We start from the raw sequence: 18590 nt of genomic DNA on the forward strand, positions 1-18590 counted from the left end.
AGATAAGGTAATCCTTTGTTCTGACAGGGACCAATTTATTGTAAGTTTTTAAGCACGGGCACCTCAACACATTTTAACACCCATGGTTGCTATGGAAATGGCTGGTGCACCGGGAGGAGGCAGAGGAGAGTGAGAAAGTAGGAACAGAGGAGAGCACAACAAAACAAGATTGGATGATGGCATGTTGTGGTAGCAGCAAATTTTTTTTTTTAAAGATTTTATTCATTTATTTGACAGACAGAGATCACAAGTAGGTAGAGAGGCAGGCAGAGAGAGAGAGAGAGAGAGGGAAGCAGACTCCCTGCTGAGCAGAGAGCCCGATGCGGGACTCGACTCCAGGACCCTGAGATCATGACCTGAGCCGAAGGTAGCGGCTTAACCCACTGAGCCACCCAGGCGCCCGGTAGCAACAAATTTATGTTAGTCACCACCTCGAATGTCACTTGGATGTACAACATGAGATCTTTTACTTGGAATATATGGTCCCTTCTTAGATTTGGGGTTTGCAATATTTCTAGATCTTAGATAACCTCGAAAGAGCCCATTGATCCAGAAAGGACATTGGTGTTTTATAATGGTTGTTAGCCATCTGAACATGAACTCGTGAGAAACATCCCTAAATATGTAGCAGTGAGATGGCCTTGACAACCTTGTGAGTGCCCATTCGGTCTGGACTTCCTTGCTTCTGTCTTCAGGTTCGGCCGCTCTGCTACCACTGTTGCAGTCCATGGATCAAGCCACCATCAGGCATCATGTACTAGAACAAGTCTCTCTTTGATCATTGCCGTGCTCTGAATGTTTAACATGGTGCTAAATAACCATTTTGAAATCCTCTAGAACAGTGTCATTGTTTGGGTGTTTTCAGAGTTTAGATTTTTTTTTTTTTAAGATTTTATTTATTTATTTGACAGAGAGAAATCACAAGTAGGCAGAGAGGCAGGCAGAGAGAAAGAGGAGGAAGCAGGCTCCCTGTCAAGCAGAGAGCCCAATGAGGGACTCAATTCCGGGACCCTGAGATCATGACCTGAGCCGAAGGCAGAAGCTTAACCCACTGAGCCACCCAGGTGCCCCAGATTTCTTGATAAATGATCATCTGCTTCTAGTGTCATTACTTGTTAATGAACGACTCCTGAATTTGAGAGGAGGTCCGGACTCTGTGACTGTAATATTTGATTTCTGTTTCTTTCAATATATTGGCTGTAGAAATTTCTTTTGACCTGTCTTGTAAAGAGATTATAAGTGTTACAAAGCGAGTTTTGAGTTTTGTGTAGGTAGTTACTGTCCTTTCCGTTTGACTGCTGTAGATGAAGACTTCATAAAAAACTTAACCCAAGATGAGACATCTAAGCTGGACCTTGGGTTTGAGGAGTGGGATGTAGCTGGGCTGCCTTGGTGGTTTTTAGGAAACCTGAGGAGCAACTATACACCTAGAAGTAATGGCTCGACTGATTTACAGACAAATCAGGTAAATGTCACATTGGAAGAGTAACTTTCTGTTTTTTTTTTAAGATTTTATTTATTTATTTATTTGACAGAGAGAGAGAGACACACACACAGCAAGAGAGGGAACACAACTAGGGGGAGTGGGAGAGGGAGGCGCAAGCTTCCTGCTGAGCAGGGAGCCCGATGCGGACCTCCCATCCCAGGACCCTGGGATCATGACCCGAGCTGAAGGCAGACGCCCAACGACTGAGTCACCAGGCGCCCCCATTTTGTTTTTGAAAGAGTAACTTTCTTGGTTACTCTTCACCACACATTGCATTTTATAAGAATTCTCATTCAGCGCCATCTGTGTGCATCTGCTGCTCAAATCTGTATCCACAGCCTTGACCTCTTCTCTAAATGCCCAGCTTCTGTGCTCAGCTGCCTACTCACCACCTCCGCTTAGATGATCGGACATTGAACGTGTTCAAACCAGAGCTCTGGGTTTTATTTTTAATTTTTTCTAAACATTCCTGTATAGCCTTTCCTTTTCCGTGAATCTCCCTTCTATCCAGTCCTTCCAGCCAAATCTCAAGGGATGGTATCAGTTTCTTTCTCTGTCATATGCCACATTCAGGTTTTCAGCTCTTTATCCAAAACATATCCAGACTCTCAACGACTTTTATTACTTCTGGTGTGGTACCCTAATTCAAACCATAAACGTTCTGTTCCTTTGTCTTACTTATAGTCTCTTTTTTACTTCTCACTTCGAAAACCTGTTATTCTATTTTGTTTATGTGCCTCTTGCCTTTTTACCCCTACTGAAATGTAAGTCCACGGCTTTCTCATTATTCATCATTCTATTACTTAGTACCTAGAACAGTATCTGACACGTAATAGGAGTTCAGGGAGTATTTGCTTAGTAAATGAATGGAAATAAAATAGTGGCAAAAAAAGTAAGTTTTCTCTTAGGAATAGTGTAGAAAAGCAGGTCATAAAATATCCATAGACGAATGTGAAAGAAAGTCATATTTAAAGTCGTTCAAGAATTCAGAAAGAGGATAGGAGATTTTAGTTACCATCAGTATTTCTTATATTTCAATAAACATTATCATTTTTAAAGATTTTATTTATTTATTTATTTATTTAGAGAGAGCAGGTGAGCAGAGGGAGAGGGAGAGAGAGATCTCAAGCAGACTCTGTACTGAGTGCAGAACCAGACGTGGGGCTCAGTCTCATGATCTTGAGATCATGCCCTGAGCCAAAATCCAGAGTTGGATGCTTAACTGACTGAGCCACCCAGGCATCCCTCAGTAAACATTATTTGACCATAAAGGAAGTAATATATTATAGTTAATAGAATTGTTTTCTAGGTTCTCAGTGTGCCGCCTTTGGAAAGGAAATTTTAGGGAATGGATTCTGTTTAGTTGAGCAACTATGAGTCTTTAGCTTTTAAGCTTTCGGTACTGTTTCTTAGGTGTTATACCCGATTTACTGTTAAAGTTAGAAAATTTCTTGCCAGGCTCCCTATATCCACTCATTAGTTCATATGTAGTAGGTGCCAAGTAGATATCTGTTGAATGAATAGACATCTGCCGAAGAAAGGCTAGCTGTTCTTTGGAGGTGTGTGATGATAGAGTTTTGGGTTCATTTCTCTTGGTTCAATGTCACCGATAAGCCTCCGACTACAAAAACTCACATTTGTTTTTTTCTACTAGGATATAGGTACTGCCATTGTTTCAGACACCACAGATGACTTGTGGTTTTTGAATGAGTCTGTATCAGAGCAGTTTGGTGTGGGAATAAAAGTTGAAGCTGCAGACACTGAAGAAACAAGTGAAGAAGTAGGGAAAGTCAGAGACAAAAGGGTATGTGTGGAAAATTTCACGTTGGTTGTATTTATGTGCACATAGTATAATCTGTTCAGATCTGGTGTCCTGTCCCTTGGTACCACAGATGAGTCACATAATCCCCCCTTTTTATTTTCTAATGTTTTCCTCTATCCGGTTTTCAGGTTCATAGTACATTAACCAACACTCTCTTAAAAATAGGATAGGACTGCATGGGTAAAACTCCTTCCTTAGAAGCAAGAAGCTGTCCTTTTCTCCTTGTCTAATCTCTCACTGTGGATTTTTTGCTTCTGGTGACCTTGCTTCGCTAACAAGGCAAAGTTCTAAGTGGCCATGGAAGCCTGCAGGGAAAAAATTCTTACTTTTTGGATGTCTCAATGTCTTCCACAGTCATTCATATCTAAATGGAAGTAGGCAGGTGGGCTCTTCTTACATAGTTGGAGTTTAAGTAAGAGGGAAGAAGAGAGAGTGTTAGAACTCCGAATACACAGTGTGAGCACACCAAGAGTCATTAAAGCATTTGTTCAAGTCTCAAAGGAGATTGGACTGCAGATCCAATGCCTGACGCTGACAGGATTCTCAGTAAACATCTATTGAGTAAATATAACAAAACACAGATGTAAATAGAGTCATCTTTTTAATTTGAGGGACTTTCATAGTAATTTGGATTCCCGAAGGGTATCCTGGTATGTTTATAGGCAGATCGATGCTTGGGTCCTGCTAGACTAGTTGTATGCGTAGCATCAGAAGGGACTGTAAGTGGCTGGAATGAAGACAAAGGTGACATTTGGAAACTTCCATTGAGAGACATGGAACTTAAAATACTTGAACTTGTGAGAGAAAGTTGCCATAAGGAGGTTCCTAATTATATCATAATTGATTTTATTCCATTTACTAGACCATAAAATAGGGTTTTAATTTTTAAAATTTTATTTTATTTTTTAAAAGATTTTATTTATTTGACAGAGAGACAACAAGAGAAGGGAACACAAGCAGTGGGAGTGGGAGACGGAGAAGCAGGCTTCCCGTTGAGCAAGGAGCCCGATGCGGGGCTTAAACCCAGGACCCTGGGATCATGACTTGAGCTGAAGGCAGACATTTAATGACTGAGCCACCCAAGTGCCCCAATTTTTAGAATTTTCAATTCTGAATTTGAAAATTTAGAGGACACTTCCCACATTTCTTGACTTTCTTTTTCTTGGTCCATGGGCAATTTTTTTAAAAAGATTTTTTATTTATTAATTAGAGCAAGAGAGAGCACAGCAGGGTGAGGGGCAGAGGGAGAAGCAGGCTCCCCACAGAGCAGGGAGCCCGATGCGGAGCTCCATCCCAGGACTCTGGGATCATGACCTGAGCCAAAGGCAAACGTTTAACTGACTGAGCCACCCAGGTGCCCCAACGGGCATGTTTTTATAGGACAACCAGAATGCACATAACTAGTTTTACTTTTGAATGTGAAATTTACTTTTTATAAACTACTTTTTCATTCTTCACATCTTAGTTCCTTATTTTATGTAGTGCTTTTCACTTCATTTTCTCATGCAGTCCTTACTCTTGTAAATGTCTGCCTAAATTTCCAAGATAAAAAATTTCCACGTTTGGGTGGGAGGTTGGGGTACCAGGTGGTGGGTATTATAGAGGGCACGGATTGCATGGAGCACTGGGTGTGGTGAAAAAAATAATGAAGACTGTTTACTGAAAATAAATAAATTAATAAAAAAAATTTCCACGTTTAATGATTTGTAGCTTTTCTGCTCTGATCCTATTTATTTTCATTAAGGTCATACGTTTGGGTGCCCTCTTGTATTTGGTGATCCTTCTGGGCACTTTCCAGTCATTTCTTCTACTGAGCTGCCTGCTGGGCACGCACAGAGTCATAGTAAGCTGTTTTCTTTTCAAGTGGTAGTGATGGAGGCAGAATGTGGGCTTTAAATCAAAGTTCTTCTGTCTCTCTTGCTTTCAGATTATAACCTCATCTAAACTAGGTAAACCTTACTAATGAGATGTCTTTGCCCTCACAGGTGCTTGAAGTGGGAAAAAATGATGACCTTGAGGACTCTAAGTCCCTAAGTGACGATACTGATGTGGAAGTTACCTCTGAGGTATGAGTAAGCTAGTAAAAAAGCCGTTTCCCGCCACCTGCGGCTTCCAGTGTGAACGTTCAGCAGTGCCCTTGTGTTGAAGAAGGCCATTTACCCCGTTTCTGTCTTGCCTTCCTTGGTGTTAAGACATGTTGGCTTCTTTATATCTTGTTAGAGGTTTTTATTGCAATTTGGAGAAGGGGAGGATGAGTTGACCTAATCCTCTCCCCACCTTGAAAGGGGTGACTTAAATGCCCGTCTGTGTGCCTTTCTTCCTGCTAACAGAATTCTTTGGATACGATGCAGTGGATACACAGGAGTTATTTAAAATACTCCTACACTACTTTACCCACTAAACAGCCCTCCACAATCCTAAAGCTAGACCTGTAAGCTATCTCAGATTCCTTGTCAAGAATAAAGACCCCATTTTCACTGCTTTCTTAAAAAGAAACCAATGGGGAATGGCCCAATTTCCACCTAGGTTTACATTAACGAGGGCTAGTAAATGCAGGTAGAGTATTAAGCTGTTAGGTATTAGGTGTGGATTTGTCACCAAATGTGACAGCCAAGGTGTAGACTCACACATTGCTTTTCTCTTTTCATGCTAGTTCCCATTTTTCTTCAGTGCTACACTCAGCTCACCTGCTTGGAAGAAGGGTGATGGGGGAGGGAGAGGGGAGGGGATTTTATAGTTTGCTGCTTTTAGAATAGTTGGAAGTTGTCTCTGGTATTGAGGCTCCCCTGCTCCCAGCCTGCCACTGTTGACCATTATGATAATGCATTGCAAATTATCTGTCTGTGCGAAGCTAAGTAATAAAGTGGAATATATTGGTCCATTAAGTGTTCTTGACCATAATACAAATAGCAGAGATAAGTGTTTCCATCTTAATCAGACTTCTGTGGCTACTTGGGCCCAGAAAACCTATTAAGCAAATAGACTATATTTCATCAAATCAAAGACGCCATTTAATTTAATAAGCCCTATTATTTTATGTACTACTAAAGAAAAAGTGATGCCAATTAGATTATGACACACCATCAGTTATGAATTCCAAGTGTTTGTGAAGTCTCTCTGAGATTCTGTATAGCATTTGATGATCTGAGGATCTTACACTGGCAAGAATGTTTTGACGCTCCCTGAAGACCACCCAGTTTAACAAATGGTCATGTCCCTGCCTCTTGGCTTAGGCAGTTGAATTATGCCTTCTAAATGTGAAGTGTGCGGCCTTCATTCTGAAAGTAATCAAGATTGCCTGTGTCAAATCATTGATCCTGTCAAAGTCAGGCAATTATCCACATTAAATACTCTTGACTTGTTCCAAGTAGCTACCTTTGCATTAAGCAAGGCATTTAAAATTCATTGAACTCTAATATCTTCTCATTTGAATATGGAGAAGTAGGAAGAAAGTTAGCAGCATTCAAGGATGAGCACATTTATTTTTCAGAGGGTAGGGTTTAGGCATACGGTAAACGACCTCTAATCCTGAGACCAGGGAGAGAGCATGAGTAATATAGTTATTTTCAAACCTCATTTTGATTTAAACTTTTTTTTTTTGCCAGATTTTATAACATTTCTTAATTGGGGGCAAGGAATGCAAGTGTTATTTTTTCTTCATTCTTAGCCTCTTGCTCAATAAAAGAGTAAGTTGTACAATGAGAAATGAACTTAAAAGAAGGCAGCAGGGAAAAAAACCCGAGCAATGTAAATTCCACCCAGACTAGATAGAATGCGAAAATAATGAATTGACTTTCTTAAAGATAGCGATATCAAATTCTGACTTGAAATGCCAGTTGCGTCACCATCGTTGCAAAACTCGTGTAGACTTTCTTACGTGTGGCTGTGGAATGTGTTCAGATGTGGAGCTAGACCGCTCACGTGGAATGTCTCCCTGGCTTGGTGAGATGATGAACGTGGCCCACTCTCCCCTTTTTCTGAGCTGCTTGTTCGCTGCTGCGTGAGTATTAATTGGCCGCACTTGTCGTTGTAGGATGAGTGGCAATGTACTGAGTGCAAGAAATTTAATTCTCCAAGCAAGAGGTACTGTTTTCGTTGCTGGGCGTTGAGGAAGGATTGGTATTCGGATTGTTCTAAGTTAACCCATTCTCTCTCCACGTCCGATATCACTGCCATACCTGCTGAAAAGAAGGAAAATGAAGGACTTGATGTCCCCGATTGCCGGAGAACCATATCAGCTCCAGTTGTGAGACCTAAAGATGTATGTACAAAGGAAGAAAAAAACCCCAGACTTTTTGATCCTTGCAACTCGGTGGAATTCTTGGATTTGGCCCACAGTTCTGAAAGCCAAGAAACAATATCAAGCGTGGGAGAGCAATCCGATAACCTTTTTGAACAGAGAACAGATGCAGAAAACATGGAGGATTGTCGGAATCTCTTGAAGCCATGTAGTCTGTGTGAGAAGAGGCCACGAGACGGGAACATTATTCATGGGAGGACAGGGCATCTTGTCACTTGTTTTCACTGTGCCAGAAGATTAAAGAAGGCTGGGGCTTCCTGCCCTATATGCAAGAAAGAGATTCAGTTGGTTATTAAGGTTTTCATAGCGTAGCTGACTCAGTGAATTGGAGAGAAATATTAACAGGGCAGGTGTGTATCAAAATGTCAGTATTGAACATCTCTACTCATCATAACCCTCTGTATCTGTTTATTTATTTATGTAAACATCTCTGTGTCACATTTTTGCTTCTACCTGTAGAGGGAATTTGACAGTGAGTTCTTTAGAACTAGATTATCAATTTGGGGGATGGACTCCATTAACATGAAAAGATACGTTAACCACTTCATTCTCTCTCTAAAGATGAGGATCTGGGAGAAGCCAGTACAAACAAGTACTTTAATTCATTCACTTACTGAGTTACTTGAAGATTTACTCTTCCTTCAGTTAATTTTATTCCCTAGCCTTTTTTTTTTCTCTTAGGGAATGGTTTTAGGCACCCAGATCTAATACTTAGAAAAGTATTAGAGCTAACAGTGGGGAAAAAAAAAAACCCAAACAAGTAATTTGATTAGTCCGGTTGTGAAATGCTGTAAATCGCTTTATGGTTGCGATCGGTCCACGCAGTTTGGATGAGCCCAAAAAAAAGTCTTGAAAAACGAGATTTCTTCTGAGCATTTTTGCTAACATATCCCTGAAAGAATTTTGAAAAACTATATGTAACCTTTTGCACATTTTACACCCTAGGATATGATTAGCAAATAGTGTGTTCCCTTCTGGTGAGTTGTAGACACCTGAGTACCCAACCTAAAACAAGTTACTCCAAGAGGACAGTTTTGTCCCTTGTAACCTTTCCCAAACAGTTTCTCGAGAACTCCATTTCATGGCTCTCATTCTAGGGTAGTTTTCCTTTTGCACATGTTTAATGTGACATCTAAATTTTTAAAAATAAATTTAAGTACTTAACAAAGGATACCCTATCCAGTATATTGTATATGTGCCTTAAAAATATTTTTCTAAAAGTTTTAGAGTTGTAGATTTAGCTGATTGAATTTATAAGAAAAGTCCTGTCATAAAAAAGTAGCAAAGACTGCTCTCATTTTAAAACTCGACCAGCCAAATCAGATTCCCTTCAGTCAGAAAATGTTTGACTTTAATTCAAATAAAAGCATTAACACATTTCTGGCACAACCTTCTCCATTACATTTCTAAGATAGATGAGGTACAGAGATTTTAATCTAAGCTCTCTTTGCTCACTCTGTCCTCATTGTCCCTTGAAAATTCTGTTTTTTTTTTTTCCTTATTGTTCTTTTGTTTGATGCCTCTAGGTGTTTTACAATCTGAAGCGATGCCCAGTAGTAAGATTCTAGATGGGTGTGAGTCAGCCTTTCAAATACAGAGTATGGCAGTTGTGAAAATGAAAATAATTAAAAATGTTAGGTCTGAAGGAGCATTATATGAGCACATAAATCTTGGGGTAATGCATATGGAAATTGAAGATCTTTAAGCTGATGTTCTTATATATATATCCCTGTCTGCCTTCCCCATTGAAAAAATCTCGATGTATGCTCAGTGGTTTGCATATGAGATTTTGAAGACCATAGCCTACTGGAATTAACAAATTTATGGATCATAAAAATCACCTGGGTTGCTTGTTAAGAAAAACTCAAGTCAAAAAAAAAAAAAAAAGGAAAAAGAAAAAAAAAATTCAAACAGTAGCATTGTTTCTCCTCCACAAAGGGGGTTTCTTTCTATGAGAGTGTTTGTTCTGGAAGCTGGTTAAGTGGTCCACAGACCACACTTTGGGAAGACCTGCCCTAGAAAAGGGTTTTCCCAGTTACAAGAGGTGCAGCAAAGATCGCTTTTAGTATCTTATTTGATTTCTTGAGAGGGAGTTTTGTTAAAAGTTCTAGAAATTTAAAACTTGAATGCACTCTTAAACCCAGCCCCTGTCATTTTGCACTTGAGGCTAAAAGGTTAAATGACAGCGGAGAGTGCGAGCTCGTGATGCCTTTGTTACTAGAACCCAAGTCACTTGTAGTTAAGTTCCCAAACCATACTCATTTTCTTCTCATTATTTGTTAAAATATTTGAAGGGTGATGCTTGTGGAGTTTGGATTCAGGGTGCTAATCATTGAAATCTTGCAGAATAGGACTTGCGGTCAAAGTAAGACTTCCATATTAACACTTAATTCCCAAAGAGAAAATGCCAATTAAATACCAACCTTTCTTTCTTTCTTTTTTTAAATTAATGTATACTGTATTATTTGCTCCCCAGTCTGTCTTATATAATCAGATAAGTTACTCCTCCCACAGGGAGAGGACAGATGAAGGTGCAGAGGAACCTGAACCCCATTCTCCAGTATTGTTCCTTTTCAGGGAAGGAAGCCCAGGTCTCTTGCTCTAAGTATCACGGACAAGGGTTTTCCCCTCGAAGCAGAATGGGTCCTTGGATCGTATTGTTTTGTTAGGCCATAGTGAATGAATAAGTTAAATGTCTGTCTTCCCTATGTTCTCCCTGGTGCTCCTCTCTTCAGAGCAGTATGATGGCCCTCAATTTCGTCTGATTTTTGCCATTTAGGAGCTTTTGCAGGTAAAGACCTAAAAGAGGGACGGGGAGAGTAGGGGATGTGCACTTGCGCCCTCTGATTCTTCTTACATAAAGCTGCAGGTTTGTTTGTTTGTTTGTTTTTAGAAAACTTAAGAAAAAATTTTAAAAATTTTATTTGCCTCTGAAGATATTTGATGCTCATTTTGGTACATCCCCGCCTGTCACAGGACCCTCTTCTGCTACTCAGCTTTCCTCCGTCTCCCCCTTGCTCACCCGAGTTTTTTTACTGCTCCTGTTAACTACTAAATTCTTAGGAGATCCCGAGCTGCGTGTTTGAGCTGCACATTTAGAATAAACCAATACTTGGGTTTACTGACCCTCTAGCAAGAGCCCTGTGAGTGACTACAGCTGTTATAGAGAAAGAGCTGATAGTCCTTTGCTTATCTGAGGCCCAGGCCAGGCTGCCGCGGCCGCAGCACATTGTTTTCCTTCACCCAGGATCCTTCCTTCGCGTCTCCTGGGAGTGTCGGACAGCAGGGAGGATTCTACATTTCTTGCGGTAGAATGGGTCGAGCATCCTACAAAGAGCCAAATAGTGCTATCAGAGCAATTCTTAACCCGCAAGAGACTTTACACCATCTTGATTCCTCTTTGATTTTGTTCTTTTTCAAGGCCACTGCGGTACAGATGTATTTTACTCACTGCCAATGAAAGTAACCCGTGATTTGTATGTGAAGCCTTCATGGTTTTACTTTGACTTGATAAACTCTTGCTTTCTCCACACTACCGTTACCTTTTAGTCGTAGTCAGAGTGAAACAGGGCCCTGGTTTCTGGAGACTGTGCTAATTTGCCCCTCTTCCAGCAGCCCGTCTGATCTGTCTCCTTTTCTCTTTCATTCTCAGCTGCTTGAGTTGAAATCTCGATCGTGAGGAAAGGCTCCGTTCAAATAGGTACCCGAAGAGTTGACTGCTTTTGCTGTCTCATGCTGTAGACTTAGGATTAAGGAGATCATCCCACATTAGTGCTAGATTCTTTACTTTTCTTTCTTTCTTTTCTTTTTTTTTTTAAAGTAATCTCAACGCTCAACAAGGTGTTTAAGATCAGGAGTCGTACACTCTGTACTGACTGAGCCAGCCAGGTGCCCCAGTGCGCAATTTCTTATTTTAATTATCCTTTTAATATTTATGATCATGTTATCCTGGACAAAAAGTTCACTGCAAAAACAATGAACATATCCTCAGAAACCGTGGATTTTTAGGTTACAGATCAGAATGTCTCCTGTCTCATTAACTCACTGGTCTTGCGTCGTACTTAGTATATTTGCTATGTTTTTGTATCAGTTACTTAAATCAGACTTTATAAAAATCTTAAGACCAAGCCTTCAGATGCCCTTTCCCCAGAGTCCACCTATGGAATGTCAAAAGGTAGCAATCCTACGCTTGAACAATGGATCAGCGTCTGCCGGGCCAGCCTCCAATATGTAATGAACTTTGCTAATACAAGATGGGATCACTGCCAAGCACTTGAAATACATGATTGTGTTTTAATAATAATTTATGTATATTTAGGTGTATATAATGCTTTGTGGGTCATTTGTTTGTAAAAATTTTATTTTTAAAGGTCAGGATAATCTGTGGCATTTAAAAAAAAAGTCAATTCAGTGCGTCATTGACTCCTTTGAACAGTCTTTGATGAGAAATTGGTTAGAATGTTAGAAATTGGTGAGCTGTTGGATTGTTATCTCTTGGTTCTCTTCAGAAAGGAGGACATTTGTTAACCAGATATTTGGGTTTTTCCCCCCACGCAGAGTCCTATGACCTGAAAGTATGCCTTTAGATACTGTGAAGCCATTGTTTTCCATTTAGCCAAGTATCTATTTGAATTGTTGATGGATGTCCTCAAGAATTTAGTATGATGGTCTCTATTCATGGGTGTATATGTATATATATAGAGTATTAAGACTGCCAATGCCTTTGCTGAAAGTGGACAGAATAGGAACTTGCTGTGTTTCGAATTTTCACTTCAGAGATAAAGAACTTATAAGCTCTCCCCTGTGCCAAAAGTGAAATGTACAATGTTTACAAATGTCTGGAATTTTGCACTGCCATAGGCTATGCTAAATGTCTCCCAGAGGGTGATGAGGGGAGTCGTAGGTTAGCATCTGAGGAGAGAGACTGAGGACCTAAAGCTAAACTGGAAGTGAGTGTCTGAGGTAGTGGTAGAGATGACTCCCTGACTCAATCTGGGGACGGTTTTTCCAGATTGCTTTGCGACATCCTGTTGGTGGACAGTGCTTTCCTCGGTCGTCATGGCTACATGCTTCCTTTATAGGAGCCACCGATCTCTTCTCTCCTGTGGGAGGGTGTCCCCTAAGTATCTTGAGATCTTTCGGTAGGAGTGTGCAATCCCAAGTAGCGCCATTATTGGCAGATGTGGCATTGTCAAAGGAAAACCGCTGGGTTTACGGTCCCTCTGTCAGAGGCTTTCGGATGACTGAAAATGTGGCAGGTTTGTGTATCTGCAGACAGTGGTAGCTGATCCTTGTTGGTTGCTTATCTGAGGTCCAGGCTGCCGCTGCTGCTGCACGTGGTTTTCCTCTACCCAGGATCCTTCGCTCATGTCTTCTAGGAGCATAGGACAGCGAGCAAGAGTCCTCATTTCTTGGGTGAGAATGGGTGAATAATTTTAAAAAGGGTAAAATAGTTCTGTCAGAGCAATTCTTTTCTCAGAGTTCTTGCTATGATTTGGCACACGCTCTTTTGAAAATTGACATTATCACTACAATCCTGACAATTTATTAGAGCAACTGATGTCTAATCTCAAGGCATTTTTTTTAAACAGTAACTACTTGATGTCATACCTTTCTCCTTCCTTCTTCCCTTACTGTTGCTCTTTTTTCCTCAGAGTTCTAAGTGGTCTACTTTGGGATATTGCTTTTATACCAAAGGCTTTCTGTATCACCCCCCAGACGGTTGGAACGACTGTATATTTAGATAAGGTTCCTCTTTTCTCGTCAGTTCTGGGGAATATTTCTTCACCAGGGGTAGGTGGTGGATTCTAGCAGTAAGGAAGGGAAGCTGTGAAACCAGAGCTACTGTCTGATAAAAAAATTGTAGTTGGGGCACCTGGGTGGCTCAGTGGGTTAAGCTTCCACCTTTGGCTCAGGTCATGATCCCAGGGTCCCCTTATCGGGTTCTCTGCTCAGCAGGGAGCCTGCTTCCTCCCCTTCTCTCTCCGCCTGCCTCTCTGCCTACTTGTGATCTCTGTCTGTCAAATAAAAATAAAATCTTAAAAACAAAAAACAACAAAACTTGTAGTCGAGACTTGCAGTTGCGACTTCCTTGGTGTCCATGATGGGGCAGCAGGGGAATGAGCAACGGAAGACCGTTGCCTCAGCACTAAGAAACAGGCCAGCCTTCCCCCTATGATTTGCCTCATTTTTTCCCTTCCTTTCAAAATAATCAAAACATCTCCTTTGGTTTTTTTCTTTCCTCCTTTAAGAAATAACAGAAAATGTTTCTGGCCTCCTCGGTCGGTACTTGGCAAGGTAGCAGTTGTGACCAGCCTCTGGGTAGGGCTCTGTCCTTAGTCTACAGGCAAGCACTGGTAAGTGCTTTTGGGATAGAGATAAGGAGTAAGATCCGTCACCAGCTGCAGTCCCAATTGTCCCCTTTTTAAGCCTCATTTTTTTCATCTGTTAACATACATACTACCCTTTCTACCTCATCGTTTGTTATGGAGATTAAGGATGCTAGAGCAGCTCAACCTAGATATATTGCCTTGAATGACATGTTGGAAATGGTTAGACCACTCTCTGGGGTATATATTCAGAATACCTCATGTTCTGGAAGCTGAGCACAAGCTCCCCTTAGTGCCTGCCTAGCAGGGCCTACGTGGCCTCCTCGTACGCCTCTGACTCATCCAGCCTTTCCTAGGTCTGAAGCACCTGACTGGGAAAGAGTTCTGTCTCTAGGTTCTGAGAGAAGTGTGTGTAGATTTGGAGAGTAGATACAGCTGCTCTGTGGTCTGGATGGACAAAAATGTTCTACTTGCACTTGAGTAGGTGGCCTAAAACGCACTGCCAATACACAGAAAACATGCGATTTTCCAAATAACATATCTCGTCAGGTAAGCGTAATCAGCATGTAGCAAATGTGGTTTCATAAAGTGGACGGAAAAAAGCAATGTCGAATAACCTTTTGAATAGTGGCCCAGCTCAATAAAGGAGGAAAGGAGACATTTTCATGTGTTTTTTTGCCTACTCTCTTTAAGCACCAATAAATTAATGGCTCTGTATCTTTCTGGGTTTTGCACTATGTAATGCTATTAATACCTTTTGATTCTGTTCTGCTTTCTTGTGTATTAAATATTTTTCATTTTGCCATCTTGTGTCATGATTGGAGAAATCTGTATATCGCAAAATCTCACTTTCTGTTTTTATGTATAATCTGTAGTCTGGTTTGGGGACAGAGAATAGATTTTGCAAAAGAAGTTACGTACTTAAAATCAGCAGCGACTTTTGATATTTTCCTCCAGTCACCTGTTAGAGTATTGTATTTCATTTCTAGGTTCCAAGTCCTTGAAGGGAACCTCAAGATTTCGCAGAATGTTTTTTAACCTTGAGCTAGCTAGGTAGGCCAAGTGGAATTTCCCCAACTAGAGCACCTGAGAATTAGAGACTATCATACGTGCATGTCTAGAGTGATTTAAGACAAGCCTTCTGTCTCGGCACAAGTCTGTACAGAACTCTTTTAAGCCTACGGGGCTATCATTTTGTTCACCTTTGTTGCTGGAGAGACTTCAAAGGGTGAGATGACAGATTTGCCTCTGTTGAGCTGACACAGAGCTGCTAGGTGCAGGGTTCTAGTTTGTGTTTTAAATTGGGTCTAGTTCACGGGGTACTGAGGGTTTGTCACAAAGTACATGTTAATCACTTACCTGCCTCACATCTGCTGAGGCCTCTAGCAGTGGTTCTTAAATTGGGAGGAGGATGACAGCCCTCCCTGAAAAGCTCCAGGAGCTTACCAAATCTACAAAAGCATAACATTGTACATTTGCTCTGACGAGCCTCATGGCAGCCGCTGGTCTGTGGCCCTCAGGTTCTGTTCCTTGGAGGGATACTGAAGAAACCTTGGCCACAAAGAGCTTGCTAGGCCACATTTTCAAAAGGTCAAGTCCTTACAGCTAGGACCGTTCAGGTGAGTGAAACATTTCAGCTCGCGGTCCCTGCAGGGCAGGTGCAGACTGGGCCACACTGCGCGACTTTTGGGGGCACCCTGCATGGGCTCTCTGGTCCAGAGGTGTGATGTATACACACAGGGGCTCCTGTGGGGTGTGTGTGTGTGTGTGTGTGTGTGTGTGTGTCATGGAAATACCAGGGATAGCATTTTAAAATGAAAACAAAGCAAGAGGAGCATTAGAGCCAAAGGTGAAGCCAGTTTCTGTGTCCACACAACCCTTCACACGTTTTGTGACCTCTTTAAGGTACTTTGTGATGATTCCAGCCACATCACCTGTTTGGTTTTCTGGGTTTTGCGCCATACTCATCTTGAGTCCTGGTCCTGTAACTTCATCATTGTTGAATGTAGTCTTTTTTTTTTTTTTTTAATTTTATTTACTTATTTGACAGAGAGATCACAAGTAGACAGAGAGACAGGAGATAGGCAGAGGGAGAGGAGGAAACAGGCTCCCTGCTGAGCAGAGAGCCCAGTGCGGGGTTCGATCCCAGGACCCTAGGATCATGATCTGAGCCAAGGGCAGAGGCTTTAACCCACTGAGCCACCCAGGTGCCCCGTTGTTAGAGGTAGTCTTGAGGCCAAAAGAAGGCGAGCTGAATGTAGCAACTGATTTAAATTGTCATCAGCAGACAAATACCTAGTTGGTGATTGTTTGCCAGAATGTGCACAAATCCGTTCTCTAAAATGTAATTTAAAAATTAGTGCTATTAGGAAGATTTCAGGTCATTACAGAATTCGGGATATGGGGATCATCTCACGACATACCTTCCCAACCCGAAACTCATTTGCTTTCTTTCCTCTTCAAAATAAAGTGTGGAAGTTCCTTTCAGTACGGCTAATTACTTATTTAGTGTTCCTGTGAGCCAGGTCCTGCTCGGTACTGGGACCAGCACGGTGAGTTAGGAAGCTCCCTCAAGTTGCCTATAGTCTTTTTTTTTTTTTTTAAAGATTTTATTTGTTTGTTTGACAGACAGAGATCACAAGTAGAGAGGCAGGCAGAGAGAGAGAGAGGGAAGCAGGATCCCTGCTGAGCAAAGAACCCGAGGCGGGACTTGATCCCAGGACCCTGAGATCATGACCTGAGCTGAAGGCAGCAGCCTAACCCACTGAGCCACCCAGGCACTCCACACTGCCTGTAGTCTTAACAGTGGACTTGGGGACATCTGGCGGTTTCCACACAGATCGAGGAAGCAGCAGTGAGAGAACTAACTGTGAGAGCCGGGCTTGTTTGTGATCGTTTCGTTGTTCTGTGCGACTGGAGCAAGGGGTGTGGCTCGAGAAGGGACGAGAAGGCACTGGACTGTCGGAGGGGCTAGAGGATGAAGGTGTGCTGTGCCCAGCCAGGGAATTTGAGCCTTATCCTGAAGGCAGTGGAGAGCCATCAGAGGATTTTAAAAGCAGGTGGAAGACTTGATCTCATTTGCATTTTTGGAAGATTCTGGCCGCATGCATTGTTAGACTAGACTAGAGTGCTGGCCAGACTAGAAGCAAGGATAACAGATTGTGGCAGCAATCTGGGCTAGAAACAATGATATTCCTGAGGCGATGGCAGTGGGCCTGGAAAAATAATAGTAGATAACATTGACTAGACACTTAGTAGGTGCTGACCTGGCATTTATTATCCCATGGGGTATGTAAGCCTTAGAGGAACTAAATAACATGTCCAAGGGAATTAAGAGTCACAGAATCAGTCACTAGCTAAAACTATTGTGTCTGAGACAAAAGCCCAAAAGAGGTGCATGGATTTGGGGCGCCTGAGTGGCTCAGTCATTCAGCTTCTGCCTTTGGCTCAGGTCACAATACCAGGGTCTTGGGATTGAGCCCCGCATCGGGCTCCCTGCTCGGAGGGAAGCCTGCTTCTCCCTCTCCCACTCCCCTGCTTGTGTTCCCTCTCTCGCTGTGTCTCTCTCTGTCAAATAAATGGATAAAATCTTAAAAAAAAAAAAAAAAGTGCATGGATTTGAGGGAAACCCAGGCAGAAGGAACTCAATTCCTGAACGAGTCACTGGGGGTGTGAGGGAAGGGGAGGAGTCAGGGGTGGCTGAGGCAGTTGGTGGATGGCCGTGCCGTTCACTGAGGTAAAAATTATGTGTAAAAGGGTAGTTTTGTGCTGGTGGTGGTGAGGTAGGAAAAAACGATGAGTTGTGTTTGGGTTATGTTGACTCTGTGCATATGAGAAGATCCAAATGGAAATAGACCTGTGGAAATATTCTGTGTCTTACACTTCATAGGTCCCGCGGATTCTGTGGTGAAGATGAGGAAGGTGGTCCTCGCTCTCGTGGCTTAGGGAAACTGGCCAGTTTAAACACATAGTATTAGTGTGGTGCGTGTTCTGTTAGGATGTGCCGCTGTGGGAAATGGAGAAGAGGGGCCCGATCTAGTCAAGGGTTGACCGACCAGCCTCCTCGAAGAGACCAGAAGGAGTTGGGAGAGGGGGAGCGTCGAGATAAGAGCTGGTGTGCGAGGGCTTTTAGGTGAGGAGCTCAGGGCATCTGGAAGACTGGAAAGTTCCGTGTAGTTGAAAGCAGGGAGGGAGAGAGTGGAGTCTGAGGGAGGAGGCAGTTGGGATACGAGTTTGAAGAGAATGGAGAGGGTCTGAGTGGGAACTCCGGGGAACAGGAGAGAAAGGACCAGGGAAACCTGCAAGGCCATTGCCGGACACACCCTCCCTGTCCCTGGCCCGGGGTTCCTCAGCCTCAGCCCTATTGACACTGGGGACTGGGACATTTTCTGTTGCGGGGCGGGGAGTGTCCTGCGCATTGTGACATCCTTGGCCTCTACTCAAGATGACAGAAATATCTGCAACCCCTGCTGAATGTCACTTGGGAGGGACTCCCCTCTGGTTGAGACCCGATAGGCCCAGCCGCCAAGTGTTTCGGGGCGTAACTCACACCGCGTGCAGATGCTGTTACCACGCATTCATGTCCCCAGCCGGGGCTCTTGATTCTACCTGGTTCTCCTGTTGTTCCCCTTATAGTTGAAATGATGGTTCTAA

At 42.4% G+C, this 18590-nt stretch overlaps 1 protein-coding gene across 12 annotated transcripts in view; it reads left to right on the forward strand.

Annotated features, from left to right (window-relative positions):
- Positions 1-14742, forward strand: part of MDM4 (MDM4 regulator of p53) — a 46289-nt gene extending 31547 nt beyond the window's left edge. For 4 of the 12 annotated variants that reach the window (XM_004756399.3, XM_045081064.1, XM_045081062.1 and 1 more), the window contains exons 8-11: positions 1305-1465; positions 3141-3290; positions 5294-5374; positions 7342-14742. In XM_004756399.3, the coding sequence (XP_004756456.1) occupies positions 1305-1465; positions 3141-3290; positions 5294-5374; positions 7342-7920 (971 nt within the window). In that variant the 3' untranslated portion in view covers positions 7921-14742. Of the gene's footprint in view, positions 1-1304; positions 1466-3140; positions 3291-5293; positions 5381-7341 lie in introns of those variants that run through there. The other 8 variants (XM_045081068.1, XM_045081071.1, XM_045081067.1 and 5 more) reach the window with 6 other exon arrangements.
- Positions 14743-18590: the final 3848 nt, after the last annotated feature.

The sequence above is a fragment of the Mustela putorius genome, unplaced genomic scaffold, assembly GCF_011764305.1.
Source record: "Mustela putorius furo isolate JIRA1106 unplaced genomic scaffold, ASM1176430v1.1 tig00000508_pilon_pilon_pilon, whole genome shotgun sequence".
Taxonomy (NCBI): domain Eukaryota; kingdom Metazoa; phylum Chordata; class Mammalia; order Carnivora; family Mustelidae; genus Mustela; species Mustela putorius.